This window comes from Botryllus schlosseri, chromosome 1 (genome assembly GCF_051294905.1).
Source record: "Botryllus schlosseri isolate E-star chromosome 1, Bs_hap1, whole genome shotgun sequence".
Classification (NCBI taxonomy): domain Eukaryota; kingdom Metazoa; phylum Chordata; class Ascidiacea; order Stolidobranchia; family Styelidae; genus Botryllus; species Botryllus schlosseri.
Genome location: NC_137236.1, coordinates 8,336,983 through 8,360,513, shown reverse-complemented (window position 1 = coordinate 8,360,513; position 23,531 = coordinate 8,336,983). Strand labels below are relative to the sequence as shown.

The 23,531-nt window shown below is 39.7% G+C and overlaps 2 protein-coding genes across 2 annotated transcripts in view; both read right to left on the bottom strand.

Moving 5' to 3' along the window:
• Positions 1-23,531, bottom strand: part of LOC145433477 (uncharacterized) — a 288,213-nt gene that overhangs the window by 183,115 nt on the left and 81,567 nt on the right. The window lies entirely within an intron of this gene.
• Positions 8,392-11,060, bottom strand: LOC145433155 (uncharacterized). Its single transcript, XM_080310115.1, has 3 exons — positions 10,870-11,060; positions 8,911-9,096; positions 8,392-8,652 (listed from the first exon to the last, which is right to left on the bottom strand). Exons 1-3 carry the CDS (start codon positions 10,996-10,998, stop codon positions 8,506-8,508), a joined length of 462 nt encoding a protein of 153 aa, XP_080166241.1. The 5' UTR covers positions 10,999-11,060; the 3' UTR covers positions 8,392-8,505.

Here is a 23,531-nt window from a genome sequence, read left to right as displayed (position 1 = left end):
TACAATTCAAACGTTATGTGGGAAAACACCTAATTTGCATAGGTTAGGTCAAAATTTGGTCAAAATTAAGTTTTTTAGGGTCAAAAATGTCAAAATGTTGATTTTCAGGTCAAAATCTTCCGTTTTTAGGTCAAAAATCGCCCTAGTAACAAGTTATATGCAGGAGATCGCGTGCCGCTGTCCAGTCGATTCTCGCTAGTGGAGGCACTGATAATACGAATTGCTGAATTGCAAATGGAGTAAGAAATATTGGACAGACGTTTGTTAATCGAGGTTATTAATTTAAAGATTTTATTACAAGTGAGTCTATTCCCAACAAAAAACCACGAAATTTCCCATCGGTTGGAAACCACTGCATTGGAATATATCTTGGGTTATGATTTTACATCACTACAATCATTTTGCGACAGCGGATCAAATGTTCATTTTCTCCATCAATCTGCAATAGCTTCATTAGCCAACATCAGGGTGTCCATTCTTTTATCAGAGATCACCAGATTTCACGAAGTTACAATGCGTGCCGGGGGCCGGCATATTGTAACGAGGCTCCAAGACAAGCTACATATTTTTAATTACAATGATGGTTATGTCAAATAGAAATTACGTGATGATCATCCTACCAAAGCGCGGAAAATTATTATCAAGTCCAACAAATTGATAAATATATTCACGTAACTTCGACATTGTCAGAGTCTATGATTTTAAAACTTCCTTGACGCGACAGGGGTCGAATATCATTCGTGTTTATGATAATTACATTGGAATAATAATTGTTGTCTTTGTTGTCTTCAAATAATTGTCGACAGGAGTGGGAAAGTCCTGAATCGAAATGAGAGATACGAACATAGAGAGTGAACGATTTGCTGAGGTATGCAATGAATTTGACGAATCATAAGTTGGATCATTGTCATGGTTGTGGCAAACTGTCAAAGAATGGAACAAGTATGGAAGTATGGAAAAAACATTCCATAACATACTTGGGAAATTTCCATATCATACCATAAACTTGCACCTTTCCATATTCTATACCATACCATAACATGCCCTGGGTACAAGTAATGCACGCCGTGATTAGAGAATTAGCCTACAAGCGAAAGCAAAGAGGATAATGCGACTTTTTTTCGTAATTCAGTTATATATTGACCGCTGTGCGTCTATAAATGGTAAATCATTGCTATATCGCAGAATTTTAGGTGGGGCTATGCCACAGTTGCCCTATAGGACGAGTTGCCACTGAATATTATAGTGTCCTCGTTTTGTGTTAAAATTATTTTTATTGGTTTTATTCGTTTAACACTCAATTGTTTCAAAGGTCATTTTTCTTTGCACCAGTAATATATTGTAATGTATTGTATATGTAGTTGGATGTGTATTGTGAAAGTCTGCTATGACTCGGCGGAAATTTCGAGTATCGCAAAGGCTTTAACATTAGCGTCAGTGTTCCACTTCCTAATAAATGTTAATATCGACTCATGTACAATATTATAATGCAGCAAGGAACTGTGAAATATTTCGGTTGGAATACTATGGCCATTTACTCCAGGCCGCTATTCCTTATTTTTGATTCCGTATCTGCCGGACTTGCAGCACAGCCCACTTCTAGGCTCTTTGTAAGATACCGCTTACGCGGATGAGATGACGAGGAGGAGCCTAGATAAACCTCCAACCCTTGGGTAAGAACTCTGGAGTCGACCTCGGTCGGACTCGAACCCACAACCCATTGGTGTTGCAGCGGTGGATTATACCACTGCTGGCACTACGCTATCTCGCCACCCCTGATTGCTTCAATCAACTTGGGATTGAAATTTAAAGTAAAGGTGGGTCACTGACATCCTGGCTACTGTCTCGCTTTTCGTGACCAATGCTTTGATTTATCGCTTAGTTTTGCCGCCAGTCAAACATGACACTTTCCATGGAGTTCTTTAAGCGTCGGATCCGGCCCGCGTGCCCTATGTTGCCCGCATCTGCTATCAGGCAAGTTTTTATTTGCACTAAAATCGTGAGAAAATTGCACCTATAATTTTAAATAAAGTTACAGTAAAAAGTGGCATCGATGCGCTTTTTTCAAATATTTGGTTATGAGATACTCGAAATGTTACGTTGTAACAACTCCTATACTGTACTATTACTGCGCCACTAAAATCTGACTAATTCATTTTGATTAGGCGAATTTTCAAGGATCAAAATACTACTAGAAGTAATATTACTAGCGGGCTGCACTAAAATATCAGGCCATCCACAGGTTGGACATGCCAGCCTTAGACTGAAGGTTATCGCTTCTTACTTGCAAAAGAACGAATGTACTTTTATAAACACAAATTTCCTAACTAATCTATCTCAACAAAACTTGACTTCGAAAGACCAGACACAACCTGTTTCCGTTTGTGCGGGCTTGCCCAAAAGCCAAGTCATACTTCCACTTCCAATTCAGTTGGAGCACTACCGTGCTTGACTGGGGATATTAAGATCATAAGACCTAAATTGTGAATAAAGAGTAGGCTCTACATGGAGAAAACTATATTTGAGGGTCGGGTTCGAACTTATGTAGGATACACACTCGTGACCGACGAGTGGCTGTTTTTCAACCACAGCTCACAGTTATTCTTGCGGATCATGAAAGTGAAAAGTACCCAGTAACCGGGACGTTCATCCAGTAACCATCAAGTAAACCAGTTGCCAAATAACTACTGAGAAGGCATCTGATACGATAATGCAAAGTGAATCGACTTCGAGTCAGGCTACTTGCGACGGCACATGTCAATCAACAGAACAGGTGCCACCAGTGAGCGAGTCAACATTTAATACGGCTACTTCCGACGGAATCGATCAACAGGCCGCCGATAAATTGCGTCCGACCAACGTCTTTTACAGAAGATCGCAATAAGGGGATGGTGAGTTTGCTTGACACCTTGATATTACAAAAACATTTCACGATAAAGGATAACGGGGGTTGTTGTTGTTGTTTCTGGTATTCATGGAGTTTGTCGACTACTATATGGTCATATATTAACACCAGGCCGATAATCCTTATTTTTGATTCCGCACGGCCCGCTTCTAGGCTTTTTGTAAGACACCGCTTACGCGGTACGATGGCGAGGAGGAGCCTCAATAAACTACCGACACTTCGATTGGAATTCGTGAGTCGTCCTCGGTCCCACTCGAACACACAACCCATTGGCGTTGTAGCTGTGGAATAGTGTGGATGCTATCACTACGCTATCTCGCCACCATAAATGGGGTATTTAATGTTGTTTGATTTCCATTACTGTCCCCGGGGTATAATTATCAGTAATGGATGTGCTCATTCATTACTACCCCATTGTAAGTCACGTGGTCGGGTACTGTGAGTGGATTTGCTGTAATTTGACGTGACCTGTGATGCCCTGAAAACAGACCGAAGAAGAATATTTGCATTCTACAGATATTCCAGGATTTCACACCATAGCTTATAGCAGTGGTTCTCAAACTGGGGTCCACGGGACAATGTTTTAGGAACGCGAAGAAAAACTCACACGACCAGGAACAAACAAGTCTTGATAATATACATATTCCAGCCAACTCATATTCAAATCAAACTCGATGGTGACCCAATGTGAAGTAGAGTATTTCGATGCAGAATTATTCAAAGCAGAAATTTTAGTCGCCACTATCGCGGTTCGGTTTATGCATGTTAATATATTTTTATACGCATACCCACTCCTGAACAAAATACGAATAATTTTACTAAATAACTAACTGTAGTTGCAATTATGAGAATATCGCTTAAAGCCGTTTAAATACCTCGGTTAATTGGTGTTCAACATGTGGGCGCATAATCGGCATCTCCTCGCTGACCATTATTGGACACACCAAAATGTGAAGTGAAGGTATATCAATACAATACACAACATGCAGTTACACTTCGCACAGTTCAGTGCGATTGGTAAGCTTGATGCAACTTCAAGTATTAGTCTATTCCGGGGGGGGGGGGAGAAGTCGCTGTTGCAGAATATTGCCACAGTGACAGAAAAATAAAGTTTCTCGCGCATTTAAAAAAAATTCTCGTGGGCCCCAGTTTGAGATCACTTGATCCAACCCATTGACTGCGCGATATACTTTATGTGTGTTATCTCGGAGTCGACACTGTCAGCGCATTTTAGGACAGACAAAAACCTTGAAAAAATGTACAAGGTAAGTTATCTTCCAAATCACCTTACCTCGTTTTTGGTACGATATGCGCTCATAACTTTATTTGCCTCGTTACACCCTGTGTATTAAACGTGTGTTCATAACTTGCGCTCAATAAATGTCGGTAAATAATTAGTCTATTTGCTTGATCGATTGGTTGTGAAGTTTAAAAAAAAACTCAATATCGCATAACCATAAATATTTGGTCAGAACATTGGTTCGCGTACCGGTGGCGATACGTGGAAAATTCCCTGCCGGTCCGCCAAAATATATAAGAATTTATTATCACAATTCAAAAATGCGAAACGCTTGACCCTTAGGTAAAGCAATGAAACGTAAACTTTCAAATTGATTCAAAAATTTTAAACGTATTTTCTGCATGCGGTAGAAGGTCAGCTATTCCTTCACACTTTTAGTTCTTGATGATAAAACATGACCCGTTGATGATTCGTGACTTAAAATTGTGAATTGGTTTGCTGCGGCCTTCTAGTAAAATTACCCGATTTCGGAATGACTGGGTGAATAAATCAAAATGACTCGAGTTGAGTTCGGTCAAACTTTAAAACATGCGACTCGGTACTGTGACTTGGTAAATCTACGGACACAACAATCTACGAAACTGTCATGGGGAATAGTAATACATCAAAAGGCCGTAGCTTGCGTTGTACTTGCGTTGTGTAGGGGATATAGCTATCTAAGCAGGTCAGTATAGCAACCATTGATGTTCTGTGACCCCCGTGTCGTACAGTTGGTTACATGCTGGGTGTTGTTTGTTCTCTTTATCCAAGTTACTATTGGCGACGAGTAGTACACTCTACAGCTGTAACACCAATGAATTCTACGCCGATTGGACATTTCTATACCAGGGGTTCTTTACCAGAGTCCGTAGACCCCATCGGGGTACGAAGCACCACATTAGGGTGTATGAGATGCATTGTGGAATTAGGCTTATATGCTGCGGAATATTTTCTTGGCCAATGCATTCAATTGGGAAATAGTATTCGCGATACGCGCGATTTTATGGGAATGGACTTTCTCATTTTTATATAGGTACCATCAGAAATTGTGTTCAAAATGGACAGAGGCTACGGCGAAACTTATTGGAAACACAAGGGGGACGGTCGCTAAAAAGGTTATGAAGCAATGCTATTACTATGGATCAACAATGATTATATTTAAGTTGTTATTGATTTATTCCGATAATAATCGAAGGCAAAATCTAACGCTGGTTTAATTTGACTGTGGAAATGACAGTAACAATAGCCTATACTTATCACGACGATATCAAAACCAGGATTAAGTTACACCGCACAAATGCTCTAATATCGGATGAATCTTCGGTAGATTTTAAAATTTTTTACATAAAACTTTGGCATGTCAAAGGTCCACTAGCTGCAATATTATACCCCGACAGTTGTGCGATGTAATGATACATCCTCTCGCATGATGTCTATGACTCATTATTTAAAAATTATGCCCGGTACAAAACAGCTATATTCAAATATTTGAAAATGTGATTTTTTCCGTGTCAAGCGTGAATAGTGCAATAATAAATTACATTTCCACGATGTTTGTGGAATGCCTGTCTACAAGGTCCCGTCAAATAAGGCCTACTTGGAAAATATACATATCCCTGTTATTGATGCTACGGCCCGCGGCGTCGTCAAAAACTACGAAATTGGTCCGCTAGCACATTTGAGTTTGAGACCTGTGCCGCGTCTTTTTTTATACTTATCGTTATTTTCTTGCCTCCCATATGATACGCGCTCAAACCAGGGACCAAAAAAATATTAATCAGCGACACATGCATGTGTTAGGAACCGCACTGCAGTAGGTAAACTGCATTGCTTTCAGGACTGTGGAGTCAGTATATTTTACCACCGACTCCACTAGAACTCCGACTCTGACTCTAAAAATTTTCATTATACCCATTCAACTCCGACTCCCGAATCTTTAAACGTACCGTGTCAGACTCCAGCTCCGACTATTTTCTTGAGAGAACTCGCACTCAAACAGATTTACCGATGTACAGGCCGATTTAATATATCGCAATTGCTGGTGTGATCAGACTAGATGACCTTCACGGTCTTATCGATCATTCCTATTTAATACCGAATACTGTGCAAGCATATTTTCTGTACCACCATCACTGCCGTCTGTTATGTATTTTGGTTGGATGAAAATAAAGACTCTCTCTCTCTCTAATATATCGCAATGAGATATATTAAGCCTCGAAAAGTGCGATATATTAATCTGCCGTACGGCAGGCCGTGGGGCTCTTCCTAGGCCGTGAGCAGCTGCTGGTACTTGTCACTCCTTATTTTGCCTTGTTGAACATGCCTCCTGAACGCAAGTATCCATATCAGAAGGCATACGTTGAGCGATTCGGCATAGGCGTTGCACGCCGTGAAATATTACCCTGCGATCAGCGAATTATATACTGCGTCCTATTTCCACCCGATTTAAAAACGATTGGCTTCTGCGGTCAGTAAGTGTTACGACACAGTAAAGAACAAAGCAATGTAATCTATGTGAGTATAGGTGCCACCGTGATTGTGGCTATACGTGGCAAGAACGACACAACGTCTGCAGGATCGCATATAACAACATGCCTCCTAAACGCAGGTATCCATTTCAGAAGGCCTACGTTGGGCGATTCGGCATACGCGTTGCAAGTCGTGATGCCAAGGCGTCGTTGATGCCGCTGTGTGTTCTTTTTGTCAGGTGTTTGGTCGTGAAACCCATCACACTGATGCAGCGGTTCGGAAGCGCAAGAAGACCAATGCGTCCCAGTTTCCTGAGATTCCCCACCTCTTCCTTAAACGTCAAATTTTAGTGACTGTATGTTATTGTATAGCCTACATGTGTGCGCAGCGTGCGAGAATAGAGCTCATGCATAAGTTCGTCGAAGCGAGAAGACATGCATTATCGGCATTTACCATGTATATACCCCTAATGAATTGATATCTTGGTAAATTTGGGGTACCGGGCTTATCGAACGCCTTGAAATCTTAACTAAGGTTTGTCCCATAGTGTCCTATATGGTGTGGACACAAGCAAAACTCACGTCTCAGTGAAATTGATCTACGTCACACTTTACATTTGGCTAAAGGCAATTTGGCGGTAATTTTCAATCTGATAAAACTGGTATCAATCGAAAGTTACCGCGGTACTGATAACAACAATATAAACTTTCTATCTGCTCGTGGTCCTGGAGCCACTCCCTCCCCAAAAAATCCGCCTGGAATGTTACATTGCAACCGTATTTGAAATTGTGACGCAACCATGCAGTCTGCGCAGCTCAGGAGCAAGTGCGCAAAAAAGTGTGTATGCTCAATCGGTTGCTATCGGCCAATACGCATGTGGTTTGGGCTGCTTAGACTTACTCCCAGACGGCCTGATTGCGTCACAATATCAAACTCCGCTACAATGCAACATTCGAGGAGTAATTTGGGGGGTTCCAGTGTCGCGAGCAGAATAAAATTTATATTTTCGCAATCAGTACCAGACATTGCGGCGCCTGCATGACAATGCAGCTCCCAAATCTGCATTGTTTTCGTCATTATCGGCGAGAAATGGCTTTGAAGTTACATATCCTTCGTTAAAATACGAGTTATTCCGTGTATTGATAAATGGGCGAATAATATATGCATTTAGCAATCCGGCCCGCCAAGTACATAATTTCACCATATCCAGCCCGCTGACTGGAGACGTTGCCCGCCCTTGAAATAGTCTGAAATATAATGTAGGCTACTTACATTTACTATTCAGGTTTTTAACTTCAGGTTTCGATGTGTGTTGATCACCGCGCGATATCAATATATATACCTGATTATGTCCCACCTACATTATGATAAAGTAGACTACACCATCTAAAATGTCACAGGCAGGGCTGGACGGCGAGACAAAATAATCGAAACGATGATTCTGATTGGAGAAATGTCCATTTCTGAATAGTAGAGGTTAATTTTGGTACTAGAAAACATCGAATCTTAATTACAGACATAAATTATCAAAATTGACGATCAATTCCGATACAAATGCTCTACTCGTTATGCCCGGACCCAGCCAAAAGCTACGAATTCCCGACAAGAGGAGATGAAAATACCGGATCCTTAATCAAACTCAAGATTCACTACAGGCAGATTCACGAAGCAGGACTGCTGTGATGCACGCATCCATCTGCAAACCGGGACTGAAACTGTTCAAATGCAAGAACACAACTTGGAATGTCTCCTTCATACATATATTGCTCCTAGGTTTGGTACATCTTTGCTCCTAGTATTATAACAATAATTACATTGACTGTGGTAGCCAGGAATTTTAATCGTCATAATATTAAGATAGCGAAGTCTGTGACAACCATGATGAAATGTGCCTTTCGCAGTCTTGCGCATGTTCTTCGTCTTTTATTACAGATGCAAGCCAGTCAGTAAACTCGCGTTCGCCAATTTTTCTGTCGTACATTACCACCAAGTCGATCGCCTGTGAAATTATTCATGTACACACATCTATATGCTTGAATAACTGATTGGTGGTACATAACTTGAGCACGGCTTTTACCAATAAATGCATATACATCGACTCAAAGAACTTTTGACGTGCCTCTTATCAAGAGAAACCGGCAAAATAAAGGATGCAAAACAGACATGGATTCAAAACCCTGTCTGCTCTGCACGCGAGTCAATAAACATGATTTTACTGTTAAAAGCCACACACATATATATAAATATAGATAAATACCCGCTCGCAGGCATGCTGGTACAATCTCCTTTTCATTCTCTTGTCGATTCCATTCCAAAAGCCGACGCATTTACCAACCAATCGATCCGTCTTATATTTTTGTGATATCTCAAACCTTGCATCTTCCATTTCGCCACGCAAACGTTCGAGCCTTCTTCGTTCTTCGTCAACAGCCTTTTTTGTTTGCTTGATACATTGTGTAAAAAGTGAATTGTGTTGGTGAATTTTGAGACATAGGCTAAATCAAAAATGGCAACTCGATCACTGTGTTATTTAATGCCTTATCATTAAGGAAACATTCTTCCGCCAAAGTCGTGAGAACGTTGCAGTTGAATGTCACAAACATTGCAGTAATAAGTTGCATTTATGCCCTAATTTCCTAAATTATCAGGGTAATATATGGTTGAAAGCAATGTTCCCTCTTAACTGCGCACGTGCGCAATTGCACAGTGGTGACACGGTCTCTGCGCACAGAAAATCTAAGATGCGCACTAAAAATCCGAAGTGATGACTTTTTTTTAGTCGTTACGCACTGTTGTCCAAAGGGCCGGGCATTGAGTTTTATAGTTCGCGCACACTCGTGAAAAATGGGGGGAACATTGGTGAAAAGGTTCTACTGCATAAACCAACACCCTATAAGATTCAAAGCTCAAAATACTACTTGGAGTGAAAATGACATACGGGCGCATATTGGACGTACCTGCCTTAGGCTTTATTCGTATATCAAGGCTGTCGCTTCTATATGGCGAAGTAACGAATGTATACTTAATAAACGGGCATTTTAATAAAACAAACTATTTCAACTAAACTTGACCCCAAAGGATCAGAAACGATCTGTTTTCGTTTGTGCGGACTTTACCAAAAACCTAGTCATGCTTCCACTCCTAATTTATTTCGGGCACTCGTGTTTGGCTGGGTAGCTGAACCATCAACTTGCAAGCATATTGTTGCGTCATACATAACATAAACATTCCGCTAATCCATATGTAGCTCATTGTTTTGTAAATCAAAGAGAACAGAACCGTATACTGCTAAAAATAGTTTTATGGTATATCTTATCAAAATATAAGTCCCTTGAAAGACTGGATAAAAGTGGCAGTAAAAAATTCATGAAAATTTGAATTATTTCAATATAAAATTTCTATAGACAAAAAACAACGTACAACATCATTCTACATGAATTTCGGATAGTTAGAAAGCTGCCAGAAGCTGTCCAGAGAAACGATGTTCACCGCATTTGGTTCGATTCCAACCCGTGAAGCGGAGTTATTGCCGTCGAAAAATTCTGATTTGAATTAAATAGTATTTACGGTGACCGATTCTTTAATTATTTATTATAGTTGTGCCCTGCGTAAATACTATTTTATTCCAATCTAAATATTTCAACATCAATAACTCCGCTTCCGCTGGTTGGAATTGAGCCAAATTTGGTGACCATCGTTTCTATAGACCACCTAAAAATTTCATAAGGTGAACAGAAAATTTTGAAATTTTGTCAATTCATTTTTATATAATTAATAAAAAACTTTCTCCTGTAGCAATGCGACTACTGGTTGGAATCAAGCCAACTTTGGTGTGCAGGCTCCAAGTAGGTAACCAAATCATTTCTGAACACCCCTAATCATCATGTGTTTCAAGAATTGATACGAATTTAAAAATTCAATACTTTAGTGTTCAAATTGTCTCTCCCAGTGATTATTTTGACTCAAGAGTTCCTTCGTATTATTTCCCCTGTTAGGACGGTTCTAATAACCACTACATGTGGTATTTGTCAATACTGTTGCTTGGAAGCCATCATCTCGACGGTATCAAAGCATGGAATCGTGAGTAGTATGGCTTCCACTAAGAGATAATTTAGAAATGTGGCCTTATAAATGCGACTTGCTGTCGAAAATGAAGAGTGGCGCGGTGCTGCAACACCTTCTCGACTCCGCATTCCTGTTGGTTGATATAACTTACCATATGCTCGCACACCTCATCCATTTTTTCCAAAATTTGAAACAGTGTAGCATTCGTTGTTCTTTGTAAAGCTTTCATTTCAGCCAAGTCCATCCTCAGTTGCAAATTCGAATCTCTTGCGTACGCCATCTGCAGCTAACTCTAAACACTATGGAAACTCGCTTCATTAAAAAAAAACTGTCATGATTTCTCCGCATTTAAGTGGTTCGTCATCATGGGATCCCTGAGGAGTTTCAGGGCCTCGTTAGATGTCAAGACACATATTTATCGCATGTATATGATTCGTGATGACATGTCCATCTTAGACAAAATCATGCGCGGGCAAATAATGGCTATCAGAAGTCGAATATTGACCAGTCTGGTGGTGGACCTCGGGCAGGAGCTGCTAGTGTTGAAAACCATGTCCTTCTGATATTATTATTCTATTTCGAATATTTGTCAGCTCAATCAGATAATTGGTACTATACGGTGGTGCGTGGCGATCAAGTAGATCTTTTCAGCGCAAGGCCTCGCATTTCCGAACTGGAATCTTAACGGAGCAGTAAACATTACATAGATTTGCAGTAAATATTGAACATGTGGATTGCATTTATGGTGCTTCTCATATTACACCGTCATTTAGATGGCGAGGCAGTGTAGTGGTAATTGCGGGTCCTAGTCAGTCATTGGTCGGCTCCATGAGTAGTGTTATGGGTATCGTTTGTTACGCACCAATCCCAGAAGGCCACGTCGCCTTAATTGCCACGCCTACATTGGCACATCATCCGCCCATTGCCGCACCTACAGGACACCCATTGCCACGTTACTTGCCGCACCTATAGCATGCCCATTGCCACATCAGCCTATTGCCACATCATCTGCTACGTCATCTGCGCCACATCATCAAGCACCATGCCTATAGTGCCACATCATCCATTGCCACATCATCACTGCATTGATTGCCGCATCTATATGACGCGCAGCAGCCCGTCAGCCAGCGCGATGTCGATTGCTGCACCTATGTCACTCATTGCCACATCAAAACTTACCTTAGCTAGAATCGAACCTGGCTTGTTTGGGTATAATTTCACGTCGCTTACCACCAGGCTATTGAGCAAACTAGCCGTATTGAGCTGTTTTGAGAATATAACCGCCGATTCTCTCTTAAATTTCGAGACTTGACAACACCTTTTTCGAGCTATTACACATAAATGTAAGACTATGTTCGTGTGTACTATAACACCTGTGTAATCATTAATTAGTCAATGACTTTGGGGAATTCTTCAAATGCAACTTGATAATACAGATATCGCAACCATAAAGGCCTACGATCACGCAAAGCTCATGCGCCGCGCATATTGCCGAATACTATTCCAAGAAATTGACGCGTGTAAATGTGCCACGAATACAGTTGCTTACGATTCCAAGAAGTCGCGACACATCGACATAGTGAATTAGAACATTATAAATAAAGTTGCGTTTCCAAGAAAATGCCGCGTTGGCGATACGAATTAGAATGTTTAGTTCCGACGTAAAGCAATTCGCATTCTGAAAACTTCGCATTTCTATTACAAGTATGTGCGCAGCGAGGTAGCCATCGCAGACAAGGTAAGATCAATGTATTTTCGTGTCAATTTAAACTAAATGTAGCTATAATTTCTCGATGCAGCATTAGCTTACGTGGATTGTGCACACAGATTGAATTACGTTGAGATTTCTCCAATAGCTAACGTAATAATGAGTTCTGTGCGCGGCTATAATGTTAACCAGCAATATAGCCGAAGTCGCATAAATTTGAATGTATATGCAAGTTCTCTGTTAAGGGTAGACTATCTAGCCTCGCTTAATACTCGAATCTCGCTGTGGTTACAAATTCGGCATGCTAATGCGTCGAGTTTGAAGCTAAAACATCCTATATTTCATGCAGGTAAGAAGACTAGCAGCGCAAGCCGGAACTAGTTACAAGCATATAATGACAAGCCAGATTACGCAACACTAAAGGTGGGCTATTTCTTGTCTATATTGAAAAATCGACAGCGTACCGCATATAGCTATAATTTTTCGATGCAGCAATGCACTCCGGATTAAGATATATATATATATATATAGCAACGTAGATGTTTTATAGAATATATTAGATCCAATACCTATACTAAAGCTGCAAAACGTATTGGAGCATACATGGATAATACGCACAGATTGAATTACATCGAGATTTCACCTATATCGCATCATTTTAAATAGCTAATAACGTAATAATGAGTTCTGTGCACGGCTATAATGTTAAGCGAGGATATGACCGAATTCGTATAAATTCGTATGTACATGCAAGTTCCCTAGTCCCACTTATTACTCGTTTCGCGCAGTGTGCTTACAATATTATGAATTATTTAATTAGCTAGAGCAACAGTATATATATATATATATATATATATATATTATTTATCGCCTATATTTAAATTCGTTCATTTCATTTCAGATCAAAACGCCGACATTGCATACGCAATTTACGCTCGGAAAATTTCACATTTCTGTCACAACTATCGCGCTATACACTTCTCCTGATGATGCAGGTGAGTTAGGCTACATTTCCGTGTAGATTTGCATTATGCCGATTTTACAAGTCCATAAGCTGCTTTTAGATATGCGATTTTAATAGCCACTGCGGGTTGAAGCTGTAACATTTCAGATCACTGACATCTGTACCTAATGCCTACGTTCAAGGCTACATCTTTGCGCAGCTATATCTATATCGAAGAAGTATGCCAAGGTCGTATCATTTCAAGTCGCTCAACTATAGCATAGATTGTACCCACAAAATGCAAATTCGTATTAAGTGTAGCCTGGCTAGTCCCGCTTATTACTCGATGTTCAGTAACGCCGTATTAACGTAAGCTGCGTTTGCTGGGGCTATAGGAACGAAGTCACTCAATACAAATTCCTGGCTCCTGCTAGATGATGATAATATGAAGCCACTAGTCCATAAGCTGCTTTTAGATATGTGATTTTAATAGTTAGTGAACTGATGCTTTTCCGATTGTGAATAAAATCTATAACCTATGCTATAATTTACCTCCTAAAACGCTATGCAACTGCGGGCTATAACATCACATCTGTCCCAGACGCCGACGTTCAAGTCTAGATCGTTGCGCAGCTATATCAAAGAAGTGTGCTGAGGTCGTATCAAAGTCGCTCAACTATAGCATAGATTGTACCAGCAAAATGCAAATTCGCATTAAGGGTAGCCTGCCTAGTCCCGCTTATCACTCGATGTTCAGTACCGCCGTAATGTAAGCTGCGTTTGCTGTAGGAGCGAAAGTAGTTATTATGATCGCTCAACCGGTGGCAGGGGTTCTTATGGGCGGGGTGGTGAGGTGCCTGAAAACCGGGGGTGGTGAGCGGCTCCTTATACCTTATGGCGGGGTGGTGAGCGGCTATTGCGTCTTATGGCGGGGGTCGTGAGCGGCTGGAAAACCGGGGGTGGTGAGCGGCTTTTATGTCTTATGGCGGGGGTCGTGAGCGGCTATTGTGTCTTATGGGTGTGGTGGCGAGCGGCTATTGTGTCTTATGGTCGCACGGTAACCCTTTTCAGCATAGGGATCGGTCGCAAGCGGCTCTTATGTCTTATCGCGGAGGTGGCATACGGCTATTGCGTCTTATGGTGGGGGTGGCAAGCGGCTATTGTGTCTTGTGGTCGCAGATCTCTGGTGATTCGCTGAATGAACCTTTGTTAATGCGTATATCGTGAATTATTATATATGATGTAGTTTAGTCGTGACAAATGACCGATCGTGTTCTAAGTCTTTCGTCGCTATTGATTTCTACGTAACCTGAATAGTACTTTCAGATCGGGTTATTCGCACCTTGTATACCGCTGTTTCGCACCTACAGAATAGTCTGCTGTTCACAGTCGTGACTTCACCGCGATAGCGCAATTTTCGAATCAGTCGCATGGTAATGTTTTGCTATTTAGTTTACCACAGAGCCGGTGTAGACGACGATTCGAATACCAACAATAGCCGCGTTCACATACTAACACTCCAAAAAGGTGTGAAATATTTCCTACGACCACTCACAAGATTGCACATCAGAATAGTCATCTCTCGTGGTTTGATGTTACAAAGATAGGAATCACGCACAAGTAATATTTTGGTAATAAGTTTGTCACATAACCTGCGTAGACGGTGATACCAACAATAGCCGCGTCCACAAACTAACACTTCAAAAAGGTGTGAAATAGGTTGCAAACCCCGCGATCGCTGACAAGATATTGTCTCGGACATAACCATCTTTCGCGACTTGCTGTTACATACATTCCAATCACTCGCAAGATACTATTTTGGTACTTAGTTTGTCACAGAACCGGATTTCACTGGTAAAATTTAATAAGTAACGAATAACAGAGCCGGCGTAGACGGTGATTCGAATACCGACAAATTTTCACTTATTTCTGCCCCAACCCTAATCCTCTGTGAAGTTGACGCTTATTCAAAAAAGGTGTGAAATAATTGTAAAATCCTACGTCGGTGACGCGATAATGCATCAGACATAGCGATCTAATTATAGTACGGTGTCGGAATCCATTCGCGGATGTACTAAAGGTAAATCCAAATAATCCAAAATGAAATATTTGGACTTTGACATAGTCTGAATTGAAATAGATTGACAAACATGACTACCAACTTTCCCGCAGTCCCATTTCGATATTATATGCTCATTGATTTGAAACAAGTAATGAAACATTGCAACTCTATTCGCGATCCCGCTTTCCGTTTGTCAAAGAGATATTTTAACATCTTACCATACTCAAAAGAATTCTTCACAACATTAACAATTGTTAAAAATCTAGTTTTCACTTACTTGATTATATCACTACAACTCACAAACTTTAATTCATCCTGAATGTATTCGTATGATCGGTCGTTTTTATTCGACTGTAAAGGTCGTTACTATTCTGTAAGACAAAGTATTTACTAATCGGTACATATACGATTTGACTTGGACATATTATATTTTGAGTATACGAGATTTGAATGTCCGAACAATAACTGAGAATTAATTTATCACAATTAAATCCGTATATTACAGCGTAAAAGATATTGGGGTGTCAGCAACTCTGTACGGTCGTAGTTACAACCACATTAACTAATCTACCCAAGCAACTCGTCATGATCATTCCTGAAATCAACACAAACACGACCACTGACTTGAGTTAACCGCGAAACAGCATCAAGTTTTAAATCCGCTTGCAGCTAACGGATTATTCGAATGCATCGATGGAGAATATTATTGAACTCGTCGGTATTGTTACTTCAACAAATTACACCGACTGCGAAAGTTAATATCGAATGGTAAGACTTGATCACATATTTGTTGATCACAGACATGACAAAAAAACATTACCGAGATTTTATAAACTAGTCATATTACTCTACACATCTATCAATATCAAAATGCGAGTCACCCAATTTTTCTACTAAAGTAACATTGCACTTTCGGATTCGGTATAGTCATACAAATTGTATTAAATCCAACATCAAAACAAAAGGATTTTTTTTTAGTTTATTGAAATCAAATCATTCGTCTTCGACTTGTGCTTTTCTAGATTGCACGCAACAATTCGTTACGAATGAGCTGTAACCAAAGTTAAGAATTCTTTGTGTCCACAGATATAGAAGATGAATATAGCTAACACAATCACGAATCGACGTTTCAGAGTATTTCACGGATGTAATAAACTTGTTAGTGTCGCCTATCTAAAAGTATGCATGCGTTCGATTTCCATACCGACTGTTGCGATGTTTAGGATTCGCTTACAATGACCAAGAGTGAGGATTTAACATCAATGTCGTTACTGGAGGTATTCACAACAGAGAATCGAAACATTACACAGTGTGAAAATATATCTTTGATATCAAAGCACTATCCCAAGTACACGATTAATACTCAACTCCGTTCACACTTTCTATAGACCGTGCTAAATGTAAAATATCACGAGGTTGCAAGACTTTGATCATTACAAAAGTAAATTGAATATGTTTGCTCGACGCATTCAATTCAACTAGAAATGTCTAGTGCACAACAATCGTAATATTAAGGAAGTACTTGCTACACTGTAATTCACTAAACGTGTTTTGCATTGTTGTTCATTTGTAGCATTGATTGAAATTGTTTTTTGAACCCTCAAATAATAATTCCCGACATGAAACCAAACCGCTGAAAGTCGTTACCAACACAAAGAAACACTTTGTACGATGTTTGCCAAATGTACCCTATGGTTAGGTGTACTAGAATTATTTGTGTAACACATACACCGACAATGTAATCGAAAATTTTTCCGTTGTCATTCGCTAAAGTAAATGTCATCACAATACTCTGTCACTAAAGATCTTACTTGTATCTGATTGAATCACCGATAATTAACTCGCTAAATCAAACCATAAGGAAATTTCACTCACTCATCAGATATGAAACAGCGTCGCTTAATCGGTGTAGATCGTTTTTCTAAATGCAAATCATACCTGACCAACAGAAAACAATTTTCACTCACCTTGTAATGAAACCAAGTGTAGTGGACCTTCGTTCAATATTTTGTTTGTGTCAAATACTTTGCAATAAACACACTGGAGTGGTCGAGCTTTACATCAGCAGACTGTAATCTGTAAATCAAGCTTACATCCGACTTGTAACTGTATCGTTTACCTAACCGAGTTGTATGCACAGTTTGATATTTTTTGTTATTTGGTAATTGTTGAATATACTACTTCGAAATACTCCCTTGAACGTAATTTCCATCATCGTAATAATCGAAGTACATTTGTGTCGAATTCGTAACAGCCGACTATGACATGATAAATTTTTGATAAGTTATGCTTGGAAGATTGGTTGTATATCACGAAAAATAATTACCGCTCATATTCATACTGTTATCCATTGTTCGGTATTTTCAAACGAGTAAACTTTATTACTTGAGTTACTCCGCTTAATGCAAATGTAAACACAACCGTCTTTCAACATCGCAAAGACATCGATACAAAGTATACAATCAAACGCAACAAGTTTTACTTTTGTAGGTTGTGTATGGTTATCCTGCATAACTCATTTCTTACCAAAGCCATATGAAATATATTCATGTTACACGAAGATATTCACTCATGCTACAAACCTGTACAATGATTGGTGGTGCTTTCAAACTGTTTCGATACCTCAAGAACTTTATTGTCTGAATGGTTGTTCATGTATCATAATAATCAAGTAATTCAACACAGAACTAGTATTAACAGAAACACCAAAGTTGTTTACACAAAAGTTTGTATGTGTACAGTATACGAATACCATGTGTAAGTCCAGCACAATTGTGGTATCCATACGAGTTTAGTTAACACAATTTACGACACCGAGGTCGCGTCATCTTTCGTAAGACAACAAACCAAGGCTTCGGGATATGTCCATGTCATAGCAATGAATCAGCTACTCCAACAACAGAGTGCATATGTTTTCTAGTTACGGTGCTTACATCTTACACACAAATCAATCTACTTTGCTAACGAAAAGTGGTGAGTCATCATATGGTTATCCTCACTAGTAAAACATACTATCATACAAAATGGTCGTTATAGTTTGCACACCAACGGTACATCGTACAAGTAACAAGTCTCGAGAATCCAGTTATTCAAAAAAACGTGAAAGTATTTCTACACCAAGTCGCTATGTTGACGAAAGCGTATATTGTAATATCATGATCGATTTGCATTCGTTGGTCACAAACTGTCACCACTCTAAATAATTCTTTTTCACTCAAACACAAACGCACACTTGTCACCATTCGTTTTCATCAAGTACGAGTTCAAGAAACTTACTTACTACGACATGAATTTTTATTTTTATGTTGTGTAAATAGGTAATAATTAATTCAAGTAACACTATATCAACATCATCGAGTTGTGCTAATAGATTTACATGTGGTCTTGTGGTTTTCGTCGGGATATACAGCACGAACTAACTGTAGACTCCTCTCTGTTGTACAGCTACTCGGTAATCGAAATGCATTAACATGTAAACAACGATCTTGTTTCGTCACACCAAAAATATGTTCACTGTCGCGATACTCCGCACAAGACGTGCATAGCCTTTTCAAACTCGTAATAGTATACCGACGTCAAGCGATAACGTTTAACAAGACCAACGACACTGAACCAACGACGTTTACCTATGTAAAATTACCACTTTCACTTGCCAGTCCATCGTTTACCTGACTAAACATATTATTTTCCTTTGGAGATCTGACGTTTACCCAGAGTAAGAAACCATTTTCACTTGTAAATATTTTTTTTCCTCGGCTAACAAACCTTTTTTCACTTGGAAATATATTTTTTCTCTGGGTAACAAACCTTTCTCACTTGGAAATATATTTTTTCTCTGGTTAACAAACCTTTTTCTCTGGTTAACAAACCTTTTTCACTTGGAAATATATTTTTTCTCTGGGCAACAAACCTTTTTCACTTGGAAATATATTTTTTCCCCAGGTAACAAACCTTTTTCCCTGAGCAACAAACCATTTTCACTTGTGGGTCCGTCGTTCACCCGAGTAAAAATATCATTTTCCTTTGGAGATCCGGCGTTTACCCAGTGTAACAATACATTTTCACTTGGAAAAATACTTTTACCTAGAGTAACTAGTCATTTTCTCCTGGGTAACAAACCCCCTTCGTCTGGAAAACTATCATTTGACTGAGTACCAATACCGTTTTCACATGGAAATCTATCTTTCACCAGGGTAACAATACCATTTTCTTTTTGAAAACTGACAACCACACCGGACAATTTGATATTTTTGTATATTGTTACAACGGACAGTGACAAAATACACACCAACAACGACTCCGATACATTTGTCTAATCAAATATTCACTTGCTCTGATGCACCCCATCAAAATCATTGGTTACTCACATACAATAACAATGTGCTGTTGTACATCGACATGTATGTTTTCGGAATTGGCGAATAAAGGGGTTTCCGATATGTCCGTGATGTCTGGGTTCGTGCTTTGGATTTTCCAGAGTCCAAATGTCTGAATAAAACACCTCCTCGACTTTGGTAACTGGTTGATAAATGGATAGTGGTGTTCGCAAAACGGGTGAAGTTATGTTCCCCATCGCGCTAACAACTCCGGGTTACTTGTGAGTTTCCTCAGGTCTGTTTACTATATTGGGTCTTTACTGATCAATACATGTCGCTCCAGTCAGCTGAAACTGGATCACTAATATGTGTGTTGGGGCCTGATCCGGATATTCAGTCATGAACCAAAGACCAATATTCAAGTAAACATGTTACAGACCGTGTTTTGTCTCCATGAAAAATACCAATGCATACACCACCACATACAAGTAACGTCACGATTGTTCACAAGTATTCGCGTAAACGAGGTGTACATACAATGTATCGGTGTACAAACATCATGGAAAACAAATTCATGTTCTCAAGTATCATCATGCGACGACTCTGTACATTCAATGTGGGCATAGATGACTTGGGGACAGACAAGCTGCCATAATTGGACGTAACACGATCTTAGTATGAATCGACCTCCACCCAACTTGTGAAAAATGAACCTCACACGAGTACAGCCCTTTCACGGGTTCACACCTTGATTTTGCAAGATTGTTCGGATTCTCAGGTAGACTTGTATCGCGATCCAGACTTCGACATAATCGGGTTGCGTAACTCGCTCAGTCCCTCCACGTATTGGTCGTCCTAACCTGCAAACTTTTTCGCTGAGACCGCAGTGTTTAACCTGGTTTTATGTATTTGGCGATCACCATCGTTATCAATCTTTCACGCGATGAATATGTCGGATGTCGCTACTCCCACATAACGACTACAGATAAACAACGTGAGCAGTGACTCCGGATTGAAATCGTAAACAGGGACTCTGTGTGTGTGTGTGAATCTCGAGTTCGATTACGATTAGATAATGTACTCCATGGTGTGTCTCTGCGAGTTGAAGGTTTATTTCGTGTTAATCACACCGCAAGAGGGTGCTATCTCGTAACTCGACAGGTCATCATAAATCACGGTTGGAAACTTTTGGTCTAGTTGATCCAGCTACGTATTGAAACGGTTCACCCACGCAGACCGCTGAGAAAGCGTTGTCGTTACCTGAGTATATCCACGAGTAAATATGGGACTACGCGTAACTGTCCATAGATTCCTCTGGCCCCATACCGTTGTTTTACGACACAGACAAGATGCAGCGGTGGAAATATTGAAAATGAAAAACGATACCTTGGTGACATTTGATTTGGATTTTACACCTGATGAACCATACACTCGATTGGTACATTGGGATGACAACTCTATCGTCGAGGTCGAGGGAAAAGAAATGTACAGATTTGTTGGTGTTGTGGATATTCAGCGAAAATCGGGATGCGTGATAGTACACGGTTCGCATATTTGACTGAGAATATATCGGTATGCATAATGCACTGTCCATTGTATCATGTCGTGTGTCATCTATGCCCACATTGAATGTACAGAGTCGTCGCATGATGATACTTGAGAACATGAATTTGTTTTCCATGATGTTTGTACACCGATACATTGTATGTACACCTCGTTTACGCGAATACTTGTGAACAATCGTGACGTTACTTGTATGTGATGGTGTATGCATTGGTATTTTTCATGGAGACAAAACACGGTCTGTAACATGTTTACTTGAATATTGGTCTTTGGTTCATGAGTGAATATCCGGATCAGGCCCCAACACACATATTAGTGATCCGGTTTCAGCTGACTGGAGCGACATGTATTGATCAGTAAAGACCCAATATAGTAAACAGACCTGAGGAAACTCACAAGTAACCCGGAGTTGTTAGCGCGATGGGGAACATAACTTCACCCGTTTTGCGAACACCACTATACATTTATCAACCAGTTACCAAAGTCGAGGAGGTGTTTTATTCAGACATTTGGACTCTGGAAAATCCAAAGCACGAACCCAGACATCACGGACATATCGGAAACCCCTTTATTCGCCAATTCCGAAAACATACATGTCGATGTACAACAGCACATTGTTATTGTATGTGAGTAACCAATGATTTTGATGGGGTGCATCAGAGCAAGTGAATATTTGATTAGACAAATGTATCGGAGTCGTTGTTGGTGTGTATTTTGTCACTGTCCGTTGTAACAATATACAAAAATATCAAATTGTCCGGTGTGGTTGTCAGTTTTCAAAAAGAAAATGGTATTGTTACCCAGGGAAAAAATGTATTTCCAAGTGAAAACGGTATTGGTACTCAGGCAAATGATAGTTTTCCAGATGAAGAGGGTTTGTTACCCCAGGAGAAAATGACTAGTTACTCTAGGTAAAAGTATTTTTCCAAGTGAAAATGTATTGTTACACTGGGTAAACGTCGGATCTCCAAAGGAAAATGATATTTTTACTCGGGTGAACGACGGACCCACAAGTGAAAATGGTTTGTTGCTCAGGGAAAAAGGTTTGTTACCTGGGGAAAAAATATATTTCCAAGTGAAAAAGGTTTGTTGCCCAGAGAAAAAATATATTTCCAAGTGAAAAAGGTTTGTTAACCAGAGAAAAAGGTTTGTTAACCAGAGAAAAAATATATTTCCAAGTGAGAAAGGTTTGTTACCCAGAGAAAAAATATATTTCCAAGTGAAAAAAGGTTTGTTAGCCGAGGAAAAAAAATATTTACAAGTGAAAATGGTTTCTTACTCTGGGTAAACGTCAGATCTCCAAAGGAAAATAATATGTTTAGTCAGGTAAACGATGGACTGGCAAGTGAAAGTGGTAATTTTACATAGGTAAACGTCGTTGGTTCAGTGTCGTTGGTCTTGTTAAACGTTATCGCTTGACGTCGGTATACTATTACGAGTTTGAAAAGGCTATGCACGTCTTGTGCGGAGTATCGCGACAGTGAACATATTTTTGGTGTGACGAAACAAGATCGTTGTTTACATGTTAATGCATTTCGATTACCGAGTAGCTGTACAACAGAGAGGAGTCTACAGTTAGTTCGTGCTGTATATCCCGACGAAAACCACAAGACCACATGTAAATCTATTAGCACAACTCGATGATGTTGATATAGTGTTACTTGAATTAATTATTACCTATTTACACAACATAAAAATAAAAATTCATGTCGTAGTAAGTAAGTTTCTTGAACTCGTACTTGATGAAAACGAATGGTGACAAGTGTGCGTTTGTGTTTGAGTGAAAAAGAATTATTTAGAGTAGTGACAGTTTGTGACCAACGAATGCAAATCGATCATGATATTACAATATACGCTTTCGTCAACATAGCGACTTGGTGTAGAAATACTTTCACGTTTTTTTGAATAACTGGATTCTCGAGACTTGTTACTTGTACGATGTACCGTTGGTGTGCAAACTATAACGACCATTTTGTATGATAGTATGTTTTACTAGTGAGGATAACCATATGATGACTCACCACTTTTCGTTAGCAAAGTAGATTGATTTGTGTGTAAGATGTAAGCACCGTAACTAGAAAACATATGCACTCTGTTGTTGGAGTAGCTGATTCATTGCTATGACATGGACATATCCCGAAGCCTTGGTTTGTTGTCTTACGAAAGATGACGCGACCTCGGTGTCGTAAATTGTGTTAACTAAACTCGTATGGATACCACA

Coding starts and splice junctions, on each gene's coding strand:
- LOC145433155 (XM_080310115.1), bottom strand. CDS start 10,998: ATGGCGTACGCAAGAGATTCGAATTTGCAACTGAGGATGGACTTGGCT. Junction 9,097..10,869: donor ATGAGGTGTGCGAGCATATG/GTAAGTTATATC, acceptor CAATGTATCAAG/CAAACAAAAAAGGCTGTTGA. Junction 8,653..8,910: donor ACCAGCATGCCTGCGAGCGG/GTATTTATCTAT, acceptor ATAATTTCACAG/GCGATCGACTTGGTGGTAAT.